This window comes from Pygoscelis adeliae, unplaced genomic scaffold (assembly GCF_000699105.1).
Source record: "Pygoscelis adeliae isolate BGI_AS28 unplaced genomic scaffold, ASM69910v1 Scaffold298, whole genome shotgun sequence".
Taxonomy (NCBI): domain Eukaryota; kingdom Metazoa; phylum Chordata; class Aves; order Sphenisciformes; family Spheniscidae; genus Pygoscelis; species Pygoscelis adeliae.
Window position 1 is genome coordinate 3,117,807 of NW_008825303.1, and position 19,594 is coordinate 3,137,400.

The window sequence follows — 19,594 nt, forward strand, 5'->3', positions numbered from 1 at the left end:
ACTTCATCAGGAAGAAATTCATAGATAAAATGCCAGTGGCTGAACAGTAGGGAACCAAATGATGTGTTTCTGATAAAAATATCCTTAACTTCCAGAAATTATTCACTGTATCTACTGACTTCCAGTTTGGTCAAATGTACAAGTATAGTAACTATAGTAAGGTCAGATTACATACAGAAGCAATAAAAAAATTAAAGGTAAGTTGGGATCCTGCAGCCTTTACTCAGACAATACTGCCATTTTTTCACAGCAAAGCAGAGCAAAAGACCGTATAATTAAACTCTTAAGCTTTGTTCCCTGAGCAAACTATTGTTATCCACTGTCACTGGTAGAGAAATGAGCAATTCTTTACCATGCAGGAAGCTAGGAAACCACTTATATGCCACATATAAACTCAAGTATCATTTACTGAATGTGACAAAAAACACACAGATAGGCATAAGGCACCTTCTCAGCAGAGCTGATTATCACCCAACAAAGCATATTAATGCATTTCTAAAGGAGATAGTTCGAGATCACGTCAATCAGAAATAGCAGCTTTCATAACTACTCTTTCAAAGACAAGAAAAATGTATACTGTACTCCAGGATGACAACATGCTGAAAATAATAAAAATCCATTAATGAAGCCTGAATTCTATGAAAACTTACATCAGCTCCACATGCAGAGTTTAAAATGTAGACATAATCTTACAGTATAGGGAAAAACACTAATGACAAAGTGTTGCTGTTTTGCAAATTCTTTACTATGTCAAAATCATTCCCGCTGGTATTAAGGGAAATTTTCTGCTCAAAGCAAGTAATTATTACCTAGAAATATTTTGGGAACAATTACAAATGAAAATGTATTGGTTACTAAGTGTATAACTACAAATTTTAACAGTAAAACTTTTAACACTGAAAACAGTAAAAACACTCTCCTACAGTACAGCTAACTAATGCACATTTTTGTAACATCACTCCCGTTCATCTTTACTTTTAATTGTCCTTTTAATAGAAAAAGGACCGCTAGTGTATGCAAAACACTTTTTCATATAAAATTATATGGATGATTATTCATTTTGTTTAACACAAATGCAAGTTTGAAATTCAGTTTCAGTTTTCACATACGTATACTTTTAACTGGTACGTATGGCAGATCTAGAGCATATGCTGGTTGTTATATGGGAAAAGTCACAAGAAAGTCAAACACAAGGGAAATCAAACAGAATACAACTGCTGATGTAAAAGTTGCTCTTTGTTTTGAAATACTCCACAAAAAAGCTAACAAAAATCTTTCTTACAAGGCAGTTGGTTTACAGCACCAAAATAATTTGTAAGTAAAGCCTGCTACAAGAAATGAACAAGTCAAGTATTTTAGCCAGTTCTTTTTTCAGTTTCACTAATAAAATTTCAGCTTTCTAATCCAATTCACATCCATTTAGGTTAGCTCATACTAAGTTGTGCTGACTGTTACTAACAATAAGAGCATAGAAAGCAAAATTTAATTCTGAATCATTTACTTTTCAAGCCTGCCACTGAGATATTCTTCACAAAAAAAAAAGGAATCAATCTGAATATGAGTTATATTTCTGGAGTTACTTGGCATAGGAAAAAAAATACAATAAACGGCTTAACCTATTTTAAGGAATGTTTAGCTACACATTATCAGAAATGATCAGAGGAGAACCATGCAGCTGTAACCCGAGTCATGTTTTACGAACAAGGGAATACAAACAAGACAAGCAGCTGGAGCGGCCCCATATTCACTGATGCACATCTTTCTCCCTAAAGCTATGAGGGCCATTTTGTCAAGCAGGATGAAGCAGAACAAAAGTGGCTCTGAAAGCGCTGTTACAGGCATCCAGATAACTACATATAGATGTACAGCTAAAATTACCAATTAGTTTACCAATTGGCTGCAACGGATTCGATTGGTTTGTAATTAATTCTAGTTACTGGCGCATACAGCAGGATGGTTGGCGCCATCCCTTTGTCCTACTGACACACAATACTGGCGTGCAGGGCTCTGGGGTCCTGGACATCAATACAGCTCTCTAGCTCACCTACGGTACCGAGTGTAGCAGATATACCCTGTGGTGCTGAAGCAGTGGAAACTTGTACCACTTGAGAAGGTGCTGACAAAAAGGAACCTTTATGGGGTAGACTACGGCTGCGCTAGAGTCAAAACAATTTTAAATCCCATTATTTTTCAAGGTCATATCCATCCCATACGATTTTTAAAGAGCCAGTTCAAACTAAAAAAGAAAGCAATACTGTTAAAAAACAACACTTAAAGGAAAATCCATGACATAAAACTAAACACACTCACAATACAGCTCCTGTTCCCCCCCTCTGTTCAGTTCTCTGATCAATAGTCCCACACGTCAAAAAGCTCTTTTTGTGCTTTTCCTTCTTTTCTCCAGTTCTCAATCACTACGTTGGTTTCTATGTATGTATTTATCTTAAAGCTGTACTTCTAGTCTCTTCAATTGGGTGACCATATTAATTACTTCGCAATCAAGAAGGACCTCTAATACATAGAGTAGCTACATCAGAATAATCCTATATTCCCGAATCAGGACAATCTTGACTTGAGTCCTAGATAAGCCTATTATAATCCTTAAAAGCAGACGTTCACTTTGTTTGGAAATCACGTAACGGCTTTGAAACGACGTCTTCTCCATTTAGTCTCCCATTCTTAAACAAGGAGGAGGAAAACAGGGAAGCATGGAAGACTGTATAATACAAAATAGTAGAATGCATGTCAGAGAAATTGACTCAGTCACCACATCTGTGCTTCAGCTTATTCTCAAGGCTAGAAATGTGTGTTTTATTTTACAAACTACGCATACTTTATATTGTTTCATTATCTATACCAAATATTTTGGATTATGTATTTACCAAAACAAACTCCATTCTCTTGTACTGGAGTACATTTTTAGCAGGTAACCTAAGTTCCTTCTTTCTTCAAATTTATGTTTTTAAGGTTAACCGGGTGTTTCAGTAATTTGACACAAAAATTGCTTCAAAAAATTCCTTGTAGCCTTTTTCATACAGTTGAATTACAAACACTTAAAGCCAGCTCTGGGGTTAGGTTAAACAAAGATGATTGCCAAAGCGGTTCTTACAACTTTGGGAGAGGATGAAAGGAAGCAGCTCCTCTAGCCATTATACCAACTTCAGTACATGGCAGATAACAGTAAAAAGAAAAGGCTCTAAAACAGATGCAGAGAGGAGAAAAACAGAATAATTTTCCAGTAACTAAAGCTCTCCTGATTGGTATACCTCTTAAAATGCTCTCACACCAGCCCTGCAGAAGCCACTAAGCAGCAAACTCTAGAGAGTAAAGCTGCAGGGACACATGGCCTCTTAGATCCAAATGTGAAATGCACCGTATCTGGCCTCAGTTTGCTCCTCATTGATTCACCTATAACGCGACAGCCATAATCCTCTATCTGCCAAGGATGTGCTCCTGAGAAGCGTAACCATTATCAAAGTAAATTTTCTCCATAAGAATGAATGTAGCGGTCACGAGGCACATGCAGGGACTTAATCACACAATATATCTACACAAAAAAATGTAAATATATATGTGATGCAAAGGATGGACAGGCAAGACTAGAACTGCCAACTAGGAGAGAAGCCAGCTTTTCAGTAGCTGGCTTTTTAGAATAGATCACCATTCGGAAAGATACCATCCATTTCCATCTGTGAGACTGAATGCCCAATCATTACCCCATTTTCCTGTCCTTCACTGTTGACTTCAATGATTTTGATTCATCTCCAGAAGATGACAACAATGAAAATGTAAATGTCCAAAAAGAGGCCGGAGGAATGCTCACAAAATACTTCCACTTGGCTTTGACTGTCACAATACAGCCACAGGCTATTTATTTAAAAGAGACAGAAACATACTTTTCCTAAATAACTGCAAATTCAAAAACAGAAGACATGTATTTTTTATAACTGGCCTAGCATATTTCTGACATATTCCAACTGCAGAATTAGACCTTCTCAAACAATTTGAATATATATTCCATAAAACCCCATTGATCTGAAAGACACTTGTGAGAAACACAGAAAAAGAATTATACATGTTCTAATATGTAAATCATTGGCTTAGGCTTTCAGGGAGACTTATAATCACCTTGGTTTTACTGAATAAAAAGAAAATAGATTCAATCATACATAATAGAGTTCATTTCATGCTGAAATTCTCCTTCTAACTGGAAATGTTCTAGAGTTTCAAAGAATGAAGACATCAGTACAACAAGGTATTAAGTTAATGCTAAAAATGGTTACAAAATTGATAGGAATAGACTTAGAGGACTCTAGTGGGGAAATAATTAGCAATTAAAAAAAATTAGGTGTAAAAAGCAAAAGATGCTGAATAAACCTTAATTAAAAGACACAGATTTTGCAGTTTGAGGGTTTGGTGGGTTTTGGTTTTGTTTTTTTTTTAATTCCTTTGGAAAGCCAAGATTTTTTTCACCCAGAGGAATCCAGGACACTGGAACAAGAATAACGTATCTAAACAGAATACTTAGAGGCCTGTGTTGAGGAAATAAATGACTTCATAACTCTTCTTGGGATACCTTTCTTAGCGTTTGTAGCACTACAAGGAAAGAAGTACAATTCACATATAACAAATTATCTCTCCCAAAAAGCCTTAAGTATCAAACCCTGATTCTGTATTTTTCCCTCCCTGGTACCAGGTACTTTGCATATTTGTAAAATTGAAAAGTATGAAAAAAAAAATCAAAACTTATCCTCCAAAAAAAGTAAAATGGACAGAGTTGAATTGGCTCTTACCAGTGAAAATAGGATCAAGATCCTGTTTGGATCAACTTGACCATTATACTGAATTATTGCAGATTTCCTTTTCACTGAAGTTAGGAAAATCTTGTTTTTTCTACCTTCAGCTCCAACACATTTAGAAACAGTTTTATTTTCTTGGCTGTCTTAAAAGCCAGTAATAACCAGAGTGGATGACCACAGGTCTCAGCCTGCACGCATAGATTGAAATCATTGGAATTAGCATACCCGGAACCAAAACCAGCCCTCACAAGGCATTCTCAGCAAGAGACCCTAATGAAGTAACTTCCTCTCTCCTTCTGGGAGGTCTTCAATCAACTTGAACTCTCTCACAGATAACACCCTAATTGGAAGGCCTTAACTAAAGTTATTTCAGCTGGTTCTTTCACATAATAACATCATGCAACATGTCAAGTCTTTTAAGGGAAAGGCTTTACCCACGTCTTCAGAGTATCTTGTGCTGTCTATGAGAATCAGAACAACTGAACTTCATTGCTGAATTTTCCATGTTATAAGAGGGAATAAGTGTCTCAAGCAGAATGAAACTGTTTTCACTGAACTACTCTCAAGGTAGACTGCTTTAAGAATGTATCTGTAAGCATTAGAAACAAGGAGAGAAACTACCCTTGCCAAAACCTTATAGAAATATATCAACAAGTAATGCTAGGTGGAAAGACAAAAGTTTGTACAAGCATTAAGTAATGCTAAAGAGCAACTTAAAAAGAATATAAAACTAAATTTTTACATAATAAATAATTTTACATAATAAATAATTTACAGCTTTTTTGAAAGGAAAAAAATCAGCTGAAGCCATTAATTGATCCTAGGAGGAAAAAACCCCAACTATTAAATCTAAAGTAGTTTGAGGTTTTTGTAGACTTACTGTATCCTTAGCTGCTGGATCCAGTTGCCCAAACTCTATTAATATGAGTTTTAAATAAGCATGTGGTGCAGTTTTTTTTATAATTTTATATAAATATACACGTGTGTGTATATAACTCAGTTGTTGAGACACCTGAAGACCATAAAAGAATAGCAGCAGAAGACGCATTTCTCTGCGTCCATTGTCCAAAATTGACTACAGAATCTGCCTTCCTCCATCCACAAATAATTTTGGGCTTAATTCCTTTTAGTATACAGAAAGAGATTTAAAGGCATTACTAATTCTTTTCTGCCTAAGCTTGTCACCCAAGCCTAGAAAATAGCAGGTAGTAAAACATTCATATAAATATTAGACACACAGAAACCTAGCTAATGTATAGAACATACAATTCGCATTTTGAAATGTTGAAGGTTATAGCCAAATCTATTAGAATATATCTAATCTCTATCACTATTGCACAAACGGATTTATGTACAGTAAGATGATGCTTGAACTCGAGAATCCTTTTTTGTTTTAGAAATAATTCAGCCATGTTCATTATATCTTTCTATATGAAGCATCAAAGCCATATCTATATACCTATATACATGATTTGAGAGTTCTCAATTCCAAATCACTAGCAAAATACCAGCTTCAGCAGTGCCCAAAGCTGAGAGAAAATACACACAACCACCGGATCCTCTTACACACATTTCCACTGTTTGTATCCTTACCGCAGCCCTTCCGTCTGCAGTTTCAACCACAACCAGCCACTAGAGCCCTTTCCAATTCAGGAGCATCAAACATTATCTTCAGTGACAACGTAATCAATAAAACTATACCAACTTGTAAGACTACAAAAGAGCAAAAGGTACAAAAAAAAAAACCCAAAACAACCCACTTCTATACCAGGTTAATCTGAAGGTTTTAAATGCCAGAAGTTGTCGCATTTCATTTCTACACGGGTCTTCTTTTAAGACAATCTTTATACAACTGAAATGTTTAAATAGAACAGCACATGCCCATTTGACCAAGACATAAGTTTGAGGAGGTATCACTTAAAAAGTTGAAATTAAGGACGTTTTTGATAACATGGATTTATCTTAATAAAAAGGATTTTTCAAAATCCCACTTAAAAAAAACAAAGAAGGAAAGGTTAACAGTTTAACCATTTTGGTTCCTTATTTAATATTGTTTCCCACATATGTCTAGTAGTAAAAATAAAAATGGCACTTCATGAAAAGAGCTAACAAGATATTCTGTCAAATGAGTTTGGAAAGTAAATAGAAAAAAGTGGCATTTGTCAAAATCATCTCAGTTCTTCAGGTATGGCAGAAATACCTTAACCATTTTCAACTGAGCTGCTGTGTTTGTTGGTATCTCTTGTAACATTTTAACCACTAGATACTTTTCTATGTAGTATAGAAAAGTTTGCAAAGAACAGCATAAAAATGAAGCTAATCCATTCTCATTTTTAGAATGAGCTTTAGTAAAAATGGAATTTTCATCTTAAAATTAAAATATTCAGAAGACCAGTACTGCCATACATAAAAATGGAAAAAGCAAAGAATTAGCTGAACTCCTCCTGCCCAAAGAGAAAGAAAAAACCAAACCAATCAACTAACCAACATGCCACAACAAACCACCAAGCAAAAAAGGCCTAAGTCGTTCTGCAAATTGTGGGTCTAGCGGAGCCTGTTTTCCCATGATCTCCTTACTGGTTTCTCTGGTACCAGAAATCACATAATGACATGCACTTCAATTAATTCTTATTAAAAAAAAACAACAACAACAACACAAAAAATAACCACACACACGATCCCTCTTCCCTCAGTTGGTACATTCATGTTCTCTTGTTCTCCCTCTGAATTCCCTGGTGTCTAACAAAGATTGAGTGGCAGTTTTTTCTGCAATGTGAACCTTAACAGGATGTCTTCTTCCAAGCTAGTCACCTACTCTCATGAAATCTATAATGACTAAATTAATTTAAATTGGTCCACTGATATTAGAAGTCATGGCAGGGATGACGGAAAATCATGGATATACAAGGACAGATAAGACACGTGGTACGACTGCATTAAACCTGTCCTCCTAAGTCCAAAAGCCTAAGAAAAAGATTATACACATTATAGACATTATTTTCCTGCCAATGAAGCTTAATGTATTTTGCCATGCCACATCTGCATTATTGGTATTCTACCGAAGATAGCGGAGTTAGGGAGATACCTTGTTAGACCACAGAGAATTCATATGACACCTCATATTATGACATTATTCATATATGCCTCATTCAGAGGCATAAAATCACTTTGCATCCTCCCAATCCTGCACATTCAAGCGGTTGGAGCCATCCCTGGAATAACACGCAGAACCTTGCTACAGCCGTCTTTCCTGCAACTATGGACACCCAAGCTGACACAAAACAGGGAATCTAGATTCTGTTCATTGCTTTAACATTTTCAAGTAGCAAGAAAAGGCACGACCAGAGATCTTGCAAGATCTGACCAGGCACGATCAGAACAGTCAATACAAAGCATGAAACTTGGTGCTCGGGAGTAACATGATAGCAACGTGTATAGGACTACCAAAGCCAAGGCAATAAAGCAAGTAAGTGTTTTAGATAAGCGAGTGATGATTATTTACCTGAACTGAGTCGCAATGTAATGAGACAAACTGTAATGATCAAACTAAAGACTGAGTTAAGCTATTTTCAGGCAGGACATAGGCCTTCTACTAAGCTACATGAATTCTTGAAACAGTGTCACATTAGTGGGCATGGTGGTGTTGGGTTGACGGTTGGACTCGATGATCTTAGAGGTCTTTTCCAACCTTAATGATTCTATGATTCTATGAGTACCTTTCAAATATTGTTTGCCAACTGAACTCTGAGTCTAGATCATGATTTTAATTTATGAACCCCTAAAAGGTTGAGGTACTACAGTAAACACTTTCTGTATATTCCATAATATGAAAGCTGCACTTAGACAAGGTACTTCAGTTGATGGGAGGGCAGCAAGCACTAGCTTTTCAGGATCAGAGGTGAGGAAGAGTTGCGGTTTCCACAAGGATCTGTTGTTCATTATCACTAATATTCCATCCAAAATCAAAACATACCTCCACACTAATGACGAGTTTGATCACTCCCTAGTTGAAGCCTATGTATGTAGCACCAAAAATGTTATATGCCTATCTATTAAGAGGTATGTAAAGCACTCACAGCAGAATATCTTAACTGCTGTCCTTTGAAGCGAGTGATTAGCTAGAACACATTGACAGCTTCACCCTCTGGTAGAAACTGGACTGTATCTGTCAACAATAACCACCACAAAATAAATAATGACAATCAATAGAATTTATAAAAGTGAAACCTTATTAGTAAAAAATATTTGCAAGACTCAAGAGTTATATACTTCATATAGCTTAATTAACAGAAATTTTAGTAATTTGTGAAAAGAGTAATCTTCATCATTTAACAGTAACCTTTAAAAGAAAATCTCACAAACAATAGACCATAGCACAAACACATATTCTAGCTACTCAGGTAAGGCACTGTTTTGTGCTGAGAAGAAAAGATCTTTTAAAAGGTAAACGCAACGTGAATGTTACATAAGTTCTACGACACATGACATTGGACTCCCCTGTTTACTCATTTTTGGTTTTTTCCAACCCTGTTTTGCAAACAAGTAATCTGATACACACAAATACATACATCATTGTCAAGCATCCACTAAAATGAAGACTTTTCACTTAGGCTATGTAATATCTCCATCCGAGAACAGATCAAGTAGCACGATTAAAATGCTGAATGATATCTAACCCCCAAAATATGTGATAATGATACAAATACGCTTCTGTTCTTTCAGTCACAAAAGTTTAAAATGGTAATCTAATTACAATGCAAGGCTGACTGATTTTCTTAAACCAAAAAATTCTCCAAAGAAGTTTCCTGAGCAGGAAGACAGTTCAGTAACAAAATGTTAAATTGCGTTAGACCAACCAGCGATTTGGAAGCCTCTAGCTACTGTTCAGTTTTCAAACCTGCTTTCAATGAAATGTATTTGTACGCTAATCTCAAAGTCAATTTGGCCGTGTCTGATTACAGCAGAGAACTAGATGCATATGATAAGAAAAAAGTGTACTTAAATTGATATATGTAATTTTTTTACAGTGATTAGATAATCATTTCCAGAATGTGTTGAGTTTTCAGCCATGTTTAATATGAAAACAGAAGTAGTATCTTTAACATTTCTTTTATAACGTATTCTTCTGGCTTCTCTTAATGCTTGCAATAAGTTCTGTTCCTAAAGAATGAGTGATTTTTATTAAATGACAACGGTCTTCCTACGGATCTACTAGAAAATCATCATAAAACGTAAAACAGATGCACAAGCTATTACAAACACAGGTTATTCGGAATTAGGAAGCGCACCTTACAGTGACATCCCAACCAGACAATTGTTTACGCTTGACCACTAATCACTTCCTTAACACCACAGAGAGAATTAGAGGAGCGATAACTACCACTGCAAAAAGGGAGCAACGCAAAATTAAGCCATTTAACAGGAAGCAAACAAAGGTGAAAAAGGCTGAATCGCAACAGTGCCACCTACAGTAAAGAACGTTACAGGAGAAAAATGAATAAATCAGTGTTTAGTCAGAAAATTAACAAAATCAGAACTCAATAAGCAAAAACTGATTTCACCAAAAACCTGAGATCTAATAACATTATGTACATCACTACAAGTTTTATACACTTCAAAAATTAGTCACTGCCTAAGATGAAAGCATCTTCTTAAATCTGAATAAATATGCCATCAGTTTTCCTATTTACAGGCCTTCACTAAATACAAAAAGTAACATGTTTCTGAAGCTCCAGTTCCTCCACAATAAGAGCCATGTGACAACACGCAAAGAACAGCTGAAGACTTACCTTGCATTCCACTACACTCTGATCCGATTCACAGGTAACATAGATTTCATCAACTGCCCGTCTGAGATTGTCAAAAAGAAATGCCCAGTATCGAGCTCGCAGATCAACTTTTCGAGGCTGTCTTGTTTTTGTTGGGCTTTTGTCAAAGTTTTTATCTCCAGCTGCTGCTGATGTTAATTTACAGTCTATGGTAGTGCTCTGAAAAAACAAGATACAATGGAGAAGGAAAACAACAAACAGAAGTACAGTAAGCGGCTGGGCTCAACACATTTTTTCAACATATTCAAACATTTGTAAAGAAGAAATTTTTCCCTGAAGACTACATCACTCCACTGACTTGAGATTTTTAAAACACACCTCCTTATCTTAAATATATGCAGCAGCTATGTAGAAATAGATTCTGTTTCTTTGACATTTATAACCCAACATTCACATTGCACAACAGTACAAGATATTCTGCCTCTTAGCACATTGGAAAGTTACATTTTCTAATTACATATCCTGTATTACTTATTCTGACAAGTATGTGCATCCAGAGATGAAAACAACATTTTACTAATAATCACACCAGCAATGTTGCATCACAGTTAAATTCTATTACCAAGACATTACATATGACTTCATCGTTTTTAAACCCTCATTCTAATACATGAGCATTAATGTCAGTGAAATGCTGATGTGGCTAGCCCTTTGATGGATATGTTATGGCTACACTGCAGAGGAGATGCCAGCAAGCACTGAATTAGTTAGGAAAGGAAGCTTTCACAATTTAGAAGACTACTTGTACTAAGATTTCCACTCGCCATGTTGTTAACATTGCAAGCTCAATTCAACCCAGTGCAAGTGCTGTGCCAATGAACCAAGTTGCTCCTCCTTACACCAAGTCTGAAAGCGTCTTCATGCTGCTTTAAGCTGTAATTTAACAGCTTTAACTACAACAATTCTGTTGTTTGACTTTTAGTGTTAATATGCAGGCTAATTGATCTAGTACTACTTTGCTGCACAGATGCAGAGAACTGCCAATATGCTAAATGTGATGGAAGCAGAGGGAGAACATCCAACTGTCTTCACAAATGCTGGCACAGACAGGAATCACTACATACCTACTTGGAAGCACTGTTATGCCACCTCAGTGTCATATATCTGTTGACCTTGTGCATTCAGCTTAGTCACTCATACAGGGTTATGTCTCCTTGACAGAGATATACGGTCACTTATCTGCACATGATATTCCAAAGGGTTCTGAAGCATGCCTATTTGACTGAAAATACCAAACCAGCACTTGGCCCCATGCCACTGTACTTATTAAACCTGAAATTCTCTCCCACAACAAAAAACAAACAGAAAAATCCTGCTACCATGCCAGACTTCTATAAGCTTCTGCATTCCATAGTAGCCAGGGTGGACAAAGCACCTCCAGTAAACCCAAAGTGACACCCAACTGTGTGCCATTTTGTGATGGAGGTATTCGCTACATGCTACAATAGTCTGGGTTGTTAGTTTGGGGTTGTTTATTTTTTTCATTAATGCATTCATTTTAATAGCACCTTTAATGCATTTTTCATGCATTGGTCCACTGTGGCACAGATCTCCAGAAAATCAATTCTCACTGGAGGACACTTGTAGGGATTTACTGCAAAATTCCATTCTAAAAAACTCTATTTTTGGTAAGTACAATCAAAACCAGCATTGCACAAGCCAGTACACAAAGCTTATAATTAGAATATCTTATCACTTAACTAGAAATACCGTAAGTAGCAGAACAATTGACTGGGATTCAAGCCTTTTTGTTCCCTATGTAAAAAGCTGGGAAACATTATTTCTTTGTACCAAAAGATTAGTTTAATGGCAGGTAAGTTTATACTTGGAGACAGAGAATTCTTATAGAAGTGTCATTTTAGACCACAGGCAACATAAGGTAATCAGGACTGTAGCATAGTTTTGGATGGACTTATCAATGAAAGTACTTTTAAGGAAGAGCTGTAATAATAGTTTTATGATGAAATATATAGAATAGAGACCCAAAGATTGTACAAAGTCTAGAGAAAATTCTCCTCTTTCTCCTTAAGAGGATCTTTGGTTTTTGTGGATTCCTCTTGAATTCCAACAAATTGTGCCTAAGCTACAAGAAGTTCCCTGCATGTTTAGGAAACACGTAAATGAACTCGTATTTCTTGTGCTCAAATTACAGAATGGGAAAGCAGGCAATAACCAAATGATTTTTCAATCATTGCATTTAAGAATATAAATGCCTTTCTTCTCTAGATTTTAGGGGCCTGTTTGATAAATTCACCCCATAAACACAGCCTCCTATTACAAGAGAACTAAACCCTGACATGAAGATAAAACCTGCCAAACTGTTTAGTAGATTCCAGAGCTCTGTTTCTTTGGTAGCCTCTCTCTGGGTTCCAGCCTGCTTATTCCCCCCAGTGCTCTGACTACCTGTACCACACGGCATTAAACACAGCAAATTCCGCTTTGTAATTAGGGAGGTAGACACAGGGCTGTCAAAATGGTTATGCTCTCACCTGCGTTTGTGTTCAGATTCTAATTTTTCTGTAAGAAGAGGAAGAATAGGAACCTGATTTACTACAATCACACTAACATCTCTGCTACCCTTACGTATATCTCAAAATGCTCTAAGTGTACTCCAGATGAACCCCGGTTAATGCATGCACGAGAGACATGTTCAGAAAAGATGCATGTCATAAACAACCAACGAACAGGAATTTCAGAAGGGTTTCATATGCCAGAGTATTTCATATTTTTTCTTCTATGACATAAGAGTCACCTCTTAAAGAACAGCTTGGAGAAAAGATGCTCCTTAGCTGAGGCCTTGTATATAAACCTTTAAAGCAAAGCTTATACTGGCTAATTTACAGCTCCTTTAAAATACAGTTTATAATGACATAACCTTAACTACGGAATCATAAATAGCTATATTAAAATAACAGTGTTACCTTCTGCTGCCTGTATTTATAAAATGTGACTTTGGTGAAGTGATTAGGTTTCTACTCGTTCAGCTAATATTGTTAATATAGAGGATCAGTTGTTTTGGAATGGGAACCATGCATAATTTCCACTATTTGAAAAATGCATTTTCAAATCTATCTTTAAGACAGTGTCGTGGAATATGTTTTGATAATTAGCAATAAATGTTATCCATCTACTATATTTGGCATCCATTTATCATCTTTCTTATATGTCAGCCATATTTTACTTTGGAAAACAGCGTGTTGAACCGTGTTAACTACTGTAAGTTCTGGCAGTTCCAGCGTCTAAGTAAAACCTAAGCAACATTTACAGCTACTCATATTCCAGTAGAACGCCTTTGAAAGGACGCAAATCCCTAAACTACCAAATTTCTTGTAAACACAATCAAACAAGCAGGTAAGCATTAAGTTGGCAGTTAGTTAATGGAAATAATATTTTAAGTTCCCTATACAAGTCAGTTCTAACTGTACATTTGAATTTGTCACAGCCTGGTATCTGCCACTCTAGGTAACGGAAGTCAATTTTCAGAGAAGAATCCAAACTGCGTCCCATGTTTGGCACTTCAGTCTCCAGGAATTCCATGAAAAAAGATCAAACTCAGCAAGCTATTTTCAAACTTCATCAAGTTTGACTGCCACCAACTTTACTGAAATGAAAGCCAGTACTCACTTAAATTTAAGAGTTGCAGCAAAGATTACTTTTAATATAAAGATACTACTACTATTTTATACAGACTGTTATATTCTATACAAACGTTTAACGCAAGCACCAAAAATTTACCAGGATTTCTGAGTTCATCTGTATAACGTTCTGCAGAATCTTCACCTGTAAGCATGTAAGTGAATTTTCTAATGAATCAAACTAGCCTTTCACTGTGAAAAGCACAAAATGCTGGATTAGGTACAGGCTTTTCAAGACTGTAGTTTCTGTGCTGAGGTACAGCTACAGCTTTATTATTCTTATTCATCCTTCCTGGGATTAAGTTTTAATTAAACAGTATTTATTAGAAGTATGTACTTTTGACCAGATCATATTTTTCAGTGTCATGCTGAGGTTGAGAGTGATGCAACAGTGAAACTCAATTTCCAGGGATGATCATCTCTCGATCTCTCTGGTATTCAGAGGGAACATATGGGCACAGGACAAAATATTTCTAAGAGTGTAGTCTGAAGAAAGATAAGGCAACAATCCCACATGTTCACCAAGATGGAGCTATACCCAAGCCACATAAAATCCACCTACAGCCTTGTGCCTAGTGCTTCCAACTAACTCTTAGCAGATTTTTCACTTTGGTTAGTAGTTCAGGCGTAAGCCTCTTTCCACTGACAAGACACAAGGATACAGAATTAAGTTTTTCCTGAGCAGAGTTCTAAAGCTCCAATCCTGCAAACTTCTACACGTCATTCTTAACTGGATATAAGTACTTACTTTTGAATCTTCTAAGTGATCTCAGATCCCTTAGCCTTTAACAATACACTTATTCAAAATTTAATCTGTGTTCAACAGCTTTGCAGACCATCGCACATTACCAAAAAAAAAAAAAAAATTACAGTGTTTAGAAACACACCAAAAAATAGTTTGCCTTGGCCTCCCCTCCACCCTCAAATAATATGCATGTTTATCCAAAGTGTGATGATGGCTTATACAGACACGATCTAGCAGGCCTACACTGAAGCTTGTCCTCACTAGAACAACAAAATCCACCCAACAACAGCAAAGATTCAGAGGGGCTAGTTCATGTTATCTCACTCGTAGTGATAGTTCAAACCTTCAATTGCAGAAAAGGTAAAGCTTTTGTGCCTTTGAAGTTAAAAAGCATGGGAATATTCCTTCTTACATCTCAAGTAACTCAGTGTCGATGATGAAAATGACGTTAAAAGTGAATCTCTTTTTTTTCCAAAATGGTTTCAGTAACTTGCCTTGGGAGTTCTGGAAAGTATGAAGTGTATATTTATTCTCAGGATGCCAAAATCTATCGAACGTAGATTTGCCAGCACCCTACCGAGAGGAAGATGAGGTTGATAAGATCATACGAAAGAGTTCTTGTAAGTTTATTTTCTTGAGATTAGTGGCCCATTTATATGCAAAAGAAAATTACAACTGAAGGCTTAACAAAAGTAACAAAAAAGCCACCAATTTACAGCAGTATCCAGTGTCTGAAATGCAGTAGAAATAAAGGTGCTGAATGCCAAATTGAAGTGCCAAGATGCACAGACACTCAGCAGTCCATTTCAAACCTTAATTGTACCCACTAGGAACGCACTACACTCCTACAATATAGTTTTAGTATAGCAATCCCACACAGAGCCACTGAATAACAAGCAAGTATTTTCCTGAAAACTCACTATTTACATAATCCCAAGTGACTAAATAGACAGAACCCAAACTATGTAGCATGTTCCTCTTACCCAAAAGGTTCTGAGGGTAAACCCTTACAGTGAGCCTCAACTACATCAGTGGAATTCCACCTTCACAGAACAAGAAAACCAGGATACACAGTGTTTGTAACATACTAGTACGTGAAGAGAGAACACAAGCTTAACAGCTGCTGAACTAAATTAATAGCTGCTAAAGTAAATTAGGAAAATAACATGCCTATGTTTTAAAGATGCAAACACATCTCTCTGAAAGCAGAACATTTTTTCTTTTTTCAAAAAATAGCGTCTTCAATATGCCATATTATCAAAATCTGACAGACTGTCTCAAAATACTAAATGGCTAAAGCCATACTAATAGCTAAATCCATTAATGAAAGAAAAGCAACCGTTAAAAATATTAAACATGAGGAAAAACTGAGGTATTACTTTATTAATGTAATAAAGATTGTCACTCACACAGAAAAAACATGAATAAAAATAAGAGCAGTTTCTTCTTGACACTTCTCATTCGCACTTGCTTTCCAGTCATAACTCTCAGAGATTTTACTCACCTGGACTACCTTTTCCAAAATAGGAGATATTGAAATTTTAAACCAAAAGTCTTCAGCCATTAACACAGGAGGTCAGGAAATAAAGCATTTCCTTCAATCAGAAATTGGGCAGAAAGGTAGCATTTGTATAAATAGCATGCTTATAGGAAAAATAACCTGTATCATTTTATTGTTGAACAGCACCTTCCCTTAAAATAATTTTAATGCCAAAAAGTCATGCGTCCAGAGGTTAGGAAATGACAAAAGTAAAGGTTGAGGAAGATAACCTACATTCTGGCATTTTTTAACTTCTGAATACTTGACTTTGAAACTTGTATGCTTTAAAAATACATGTGTGCACAGTTTTATGTATGTATTATTCAGCCAATAATGTATCACTGCTATCACAAAACATTTTTATGTTGTAAATTTTATGTCATAACCAAAATAAAAAATGAGCAGGTACCTGTTTTGCCGTCTTGTGTGCTCCTTGAGTCACCCTCTTTGTTTTTCCACCAGCTTGCCATTTTGATTTTCCTGTGGAAGAAGCAACTGTTTTAATCAACAATAACAATGTTAATTAGATAGAGCATCCTAAAATGCACATCTCCCATCTTGAAGTGCACTGATATAGGCACAATTTACGAGCTAAGAGGTTTGTAAAACTGTATATTCCAAATAGATATTCCACAGTTCAGGATGTGGACAATGCCAGAAAACACACAGAAAATGAAGAAAATTAAAAAGAAAGGCAAGGATTACAGACTTCATTCAACAAAGATAGCCTACCTTTAAGTGCTCAGGGCCTCTCAAAATCATATCATTACAATCTACATGTCAAATATGATACTGGTTTTCTATATAGATTAAAAATAAAAGCCTGCTCTTGAATGACTGTTCAATCAGATATTACAGAATTAAAACAAGGAATATCTTTCTTAGGAAACACAAATGTAATAATTTAGTTTTTCTCAAACTGTTCAAACAACGTACATTCAAAATACGTAAGTAGATTTACGTATTTTCTGCCAAGAAAGATGGGGAAAAACAGAACTTGGGACTGGATTTAGTTCACCTACATTTAGGTAGCGAAAGGAAGACAGAAAAACTTTCACAGAGCATGAGTCAGACCCCTTATGATCTGAAATGTCTTCTCAAATGTACCTGTCTCCCTCCACCGCTTATATGAAGTGACTTCAGCAACTATGCTTCCAAAATCAGTTTAAATTCTCACAGTCAGAAAGGATGATTACAGGTCTCAGTGCTGTGGTGGTGGCAATTTCTTAACTGACTAAGAGTTATCTTTGCATAGGTAAATTTGTGTCAGTCTAGACCTACCTGACATGTTTGCACTTAATCTTTGAGATTTGCTCACGAGTAATTTAAGAAAATATAATATTTTAATTTTAAGTTTTATTCCTCCAACTTAGTATCTAACTTGCGCAACATGAAAATCAGAAGATCCAATTACCAAAAATGTAAGCAAGTGAGACAAAATACTAACTATGGCAAGAGTACTCTCTAGCACAGATTACATCTAAGTAAAAATTTCAAGATTATTTAGCTGGATGAAGTCAAGCAAATAAATGCATTAGTTGAATATAGTTCCTTCCTAGACCATGGCGATCATTCTTGAATTTCAGAATTGTCCAGCTGAGTTTTTAACGGTTCTTAGGCCAAATTTCCTAACACAGTCCAGCTGTTTTACATTGCTCTGGTTATGTAAAGCAGCTGTAATCCTGTCTTAATCAAGCAGTTGTACAGCTGGTTTGCATCGTTGGCTATTCCAGGGAACAAGGCCTTTAATTTTAAAACAAATTAAAAATTATTTGCTTGATTATTATTTTTTTAAATGCCACATTAGCCAAAACAACAGGTTCAAATTAATATATTGAACTCAATTTAGCAGCATCCAGGAAAAAATTTGATTCAGCTACCATATGTATAAAAACTTCCTATTCACTAAAAAGCTTAAACTGTGGATCAGTTCCGTATCAGAATTATGATAATGGAAATATTTCAATCACCAAAGACTCTCTTCTGAGATGATTTACATTCTGCAAAGACAAGATTTTGAACACAACGGCATACAGAACTTGCACAGTGAAAAGGCTTACAAACAAATAAGGTATGTTAAAATTAAAAAAGGGCAGATGAACACAAAAAAAAGTTGCGGTCTCTTTAGGTTCTACAAAAAAAAAAATACTAATCCATCATCTAAGAACTGGGAAATGTCTGAGCAAGTCCCCCGTAAAGACAAAAGCAAATTTTCAGGCACTTTCTATATAAAGGCAGACACTTAGAGAAAACAAAACTTAGGTAAAAACCAAGTTTTGCAAACTTAAAAGCAAATAACGTGTGGCAGGGACTGATTTTTTCTTAAGGTGTATGGGCCAAAAAGTTTTGTCTTTCAGCAGCAGCCACATTCCCGAGCTTTACTAGTCTTTTCCTTCCAAAAAATGCCTCTGGTTATTAGATGTCTTCCTTTCTGCTTTTGTACTTTTATATTCATAAGTAGCGATAACACAAGAGCACTGCTCAATGATTATGCATATGTTCAGTGACTACCGGTATGTAACTATACAATACTAGCATTGCTACGAGACACATAGGAATTCAGTAACATATAAAGGGCATTATCTGCTAGGAATTTACTGAATTTTAAGGAAAGAACAATAGCAACCAAAGATTATAATCTCACTCGCTATTAAGTTGCCAATGTGAAATATATACGGTAGCAAAGTTTTGCGGCATTCAGGGAGCTACAGTCGTATTTTACACTCGAAGTCCATTTCCTCTCTGTCTGGTAATTAAATATGAAGCACACAGAGTTTATGATTTGTGAAGACTTCCTGTCACAAAAAGCTAAGGTGCTAATATCTCCAAAAAAAAGCCATTGATAAACTATTTTCAAAATCTTTTATACGAACAATCTCAATAATCATTTCTCTCATCTCTCTCTTTTGGATAGTTTTGCTGATATGAGAAATGTGGGAATCGCCTTTAAATTCAGTAATTTATAGCAGCCCTCATTGCTGTTCTCGCTATGGCGGAGATCAACTGCATGTGTTGTTTCAGTGCCTTTGACACTGTTCATCATCAGA

General features: G+C 35.9%; 1 protein-coding gene across 1 annotated transcript in view; it reads right to left on the reverse strand.

Annotated features, from left to right (window-relative positions):
- The window catches only part of SCAPER (S-phase cyclin A-associated protein in the ER), a 258,080-nt gene that overhangs the window by 140,150 nt on the left and 98,336 nt on the right, over nt 1-19,594 (reverse strand). The window contains exons 4-5 of the mRNA XM_009330071.1: nt 16,957-17,027; nt 10,589-10,786 (exon numbers count right to left, since the gene is read on the reverse strand). Of these exons, the coding sequence (XP_009328346.1) occupies nt 10,589-10,786; nt 16,957-17,027 (269 nt within the window). The remainder of the gene's footprint in view (nt 1-10,588; nt 10,787-16,956; nt 17,028-19,594) is intronic.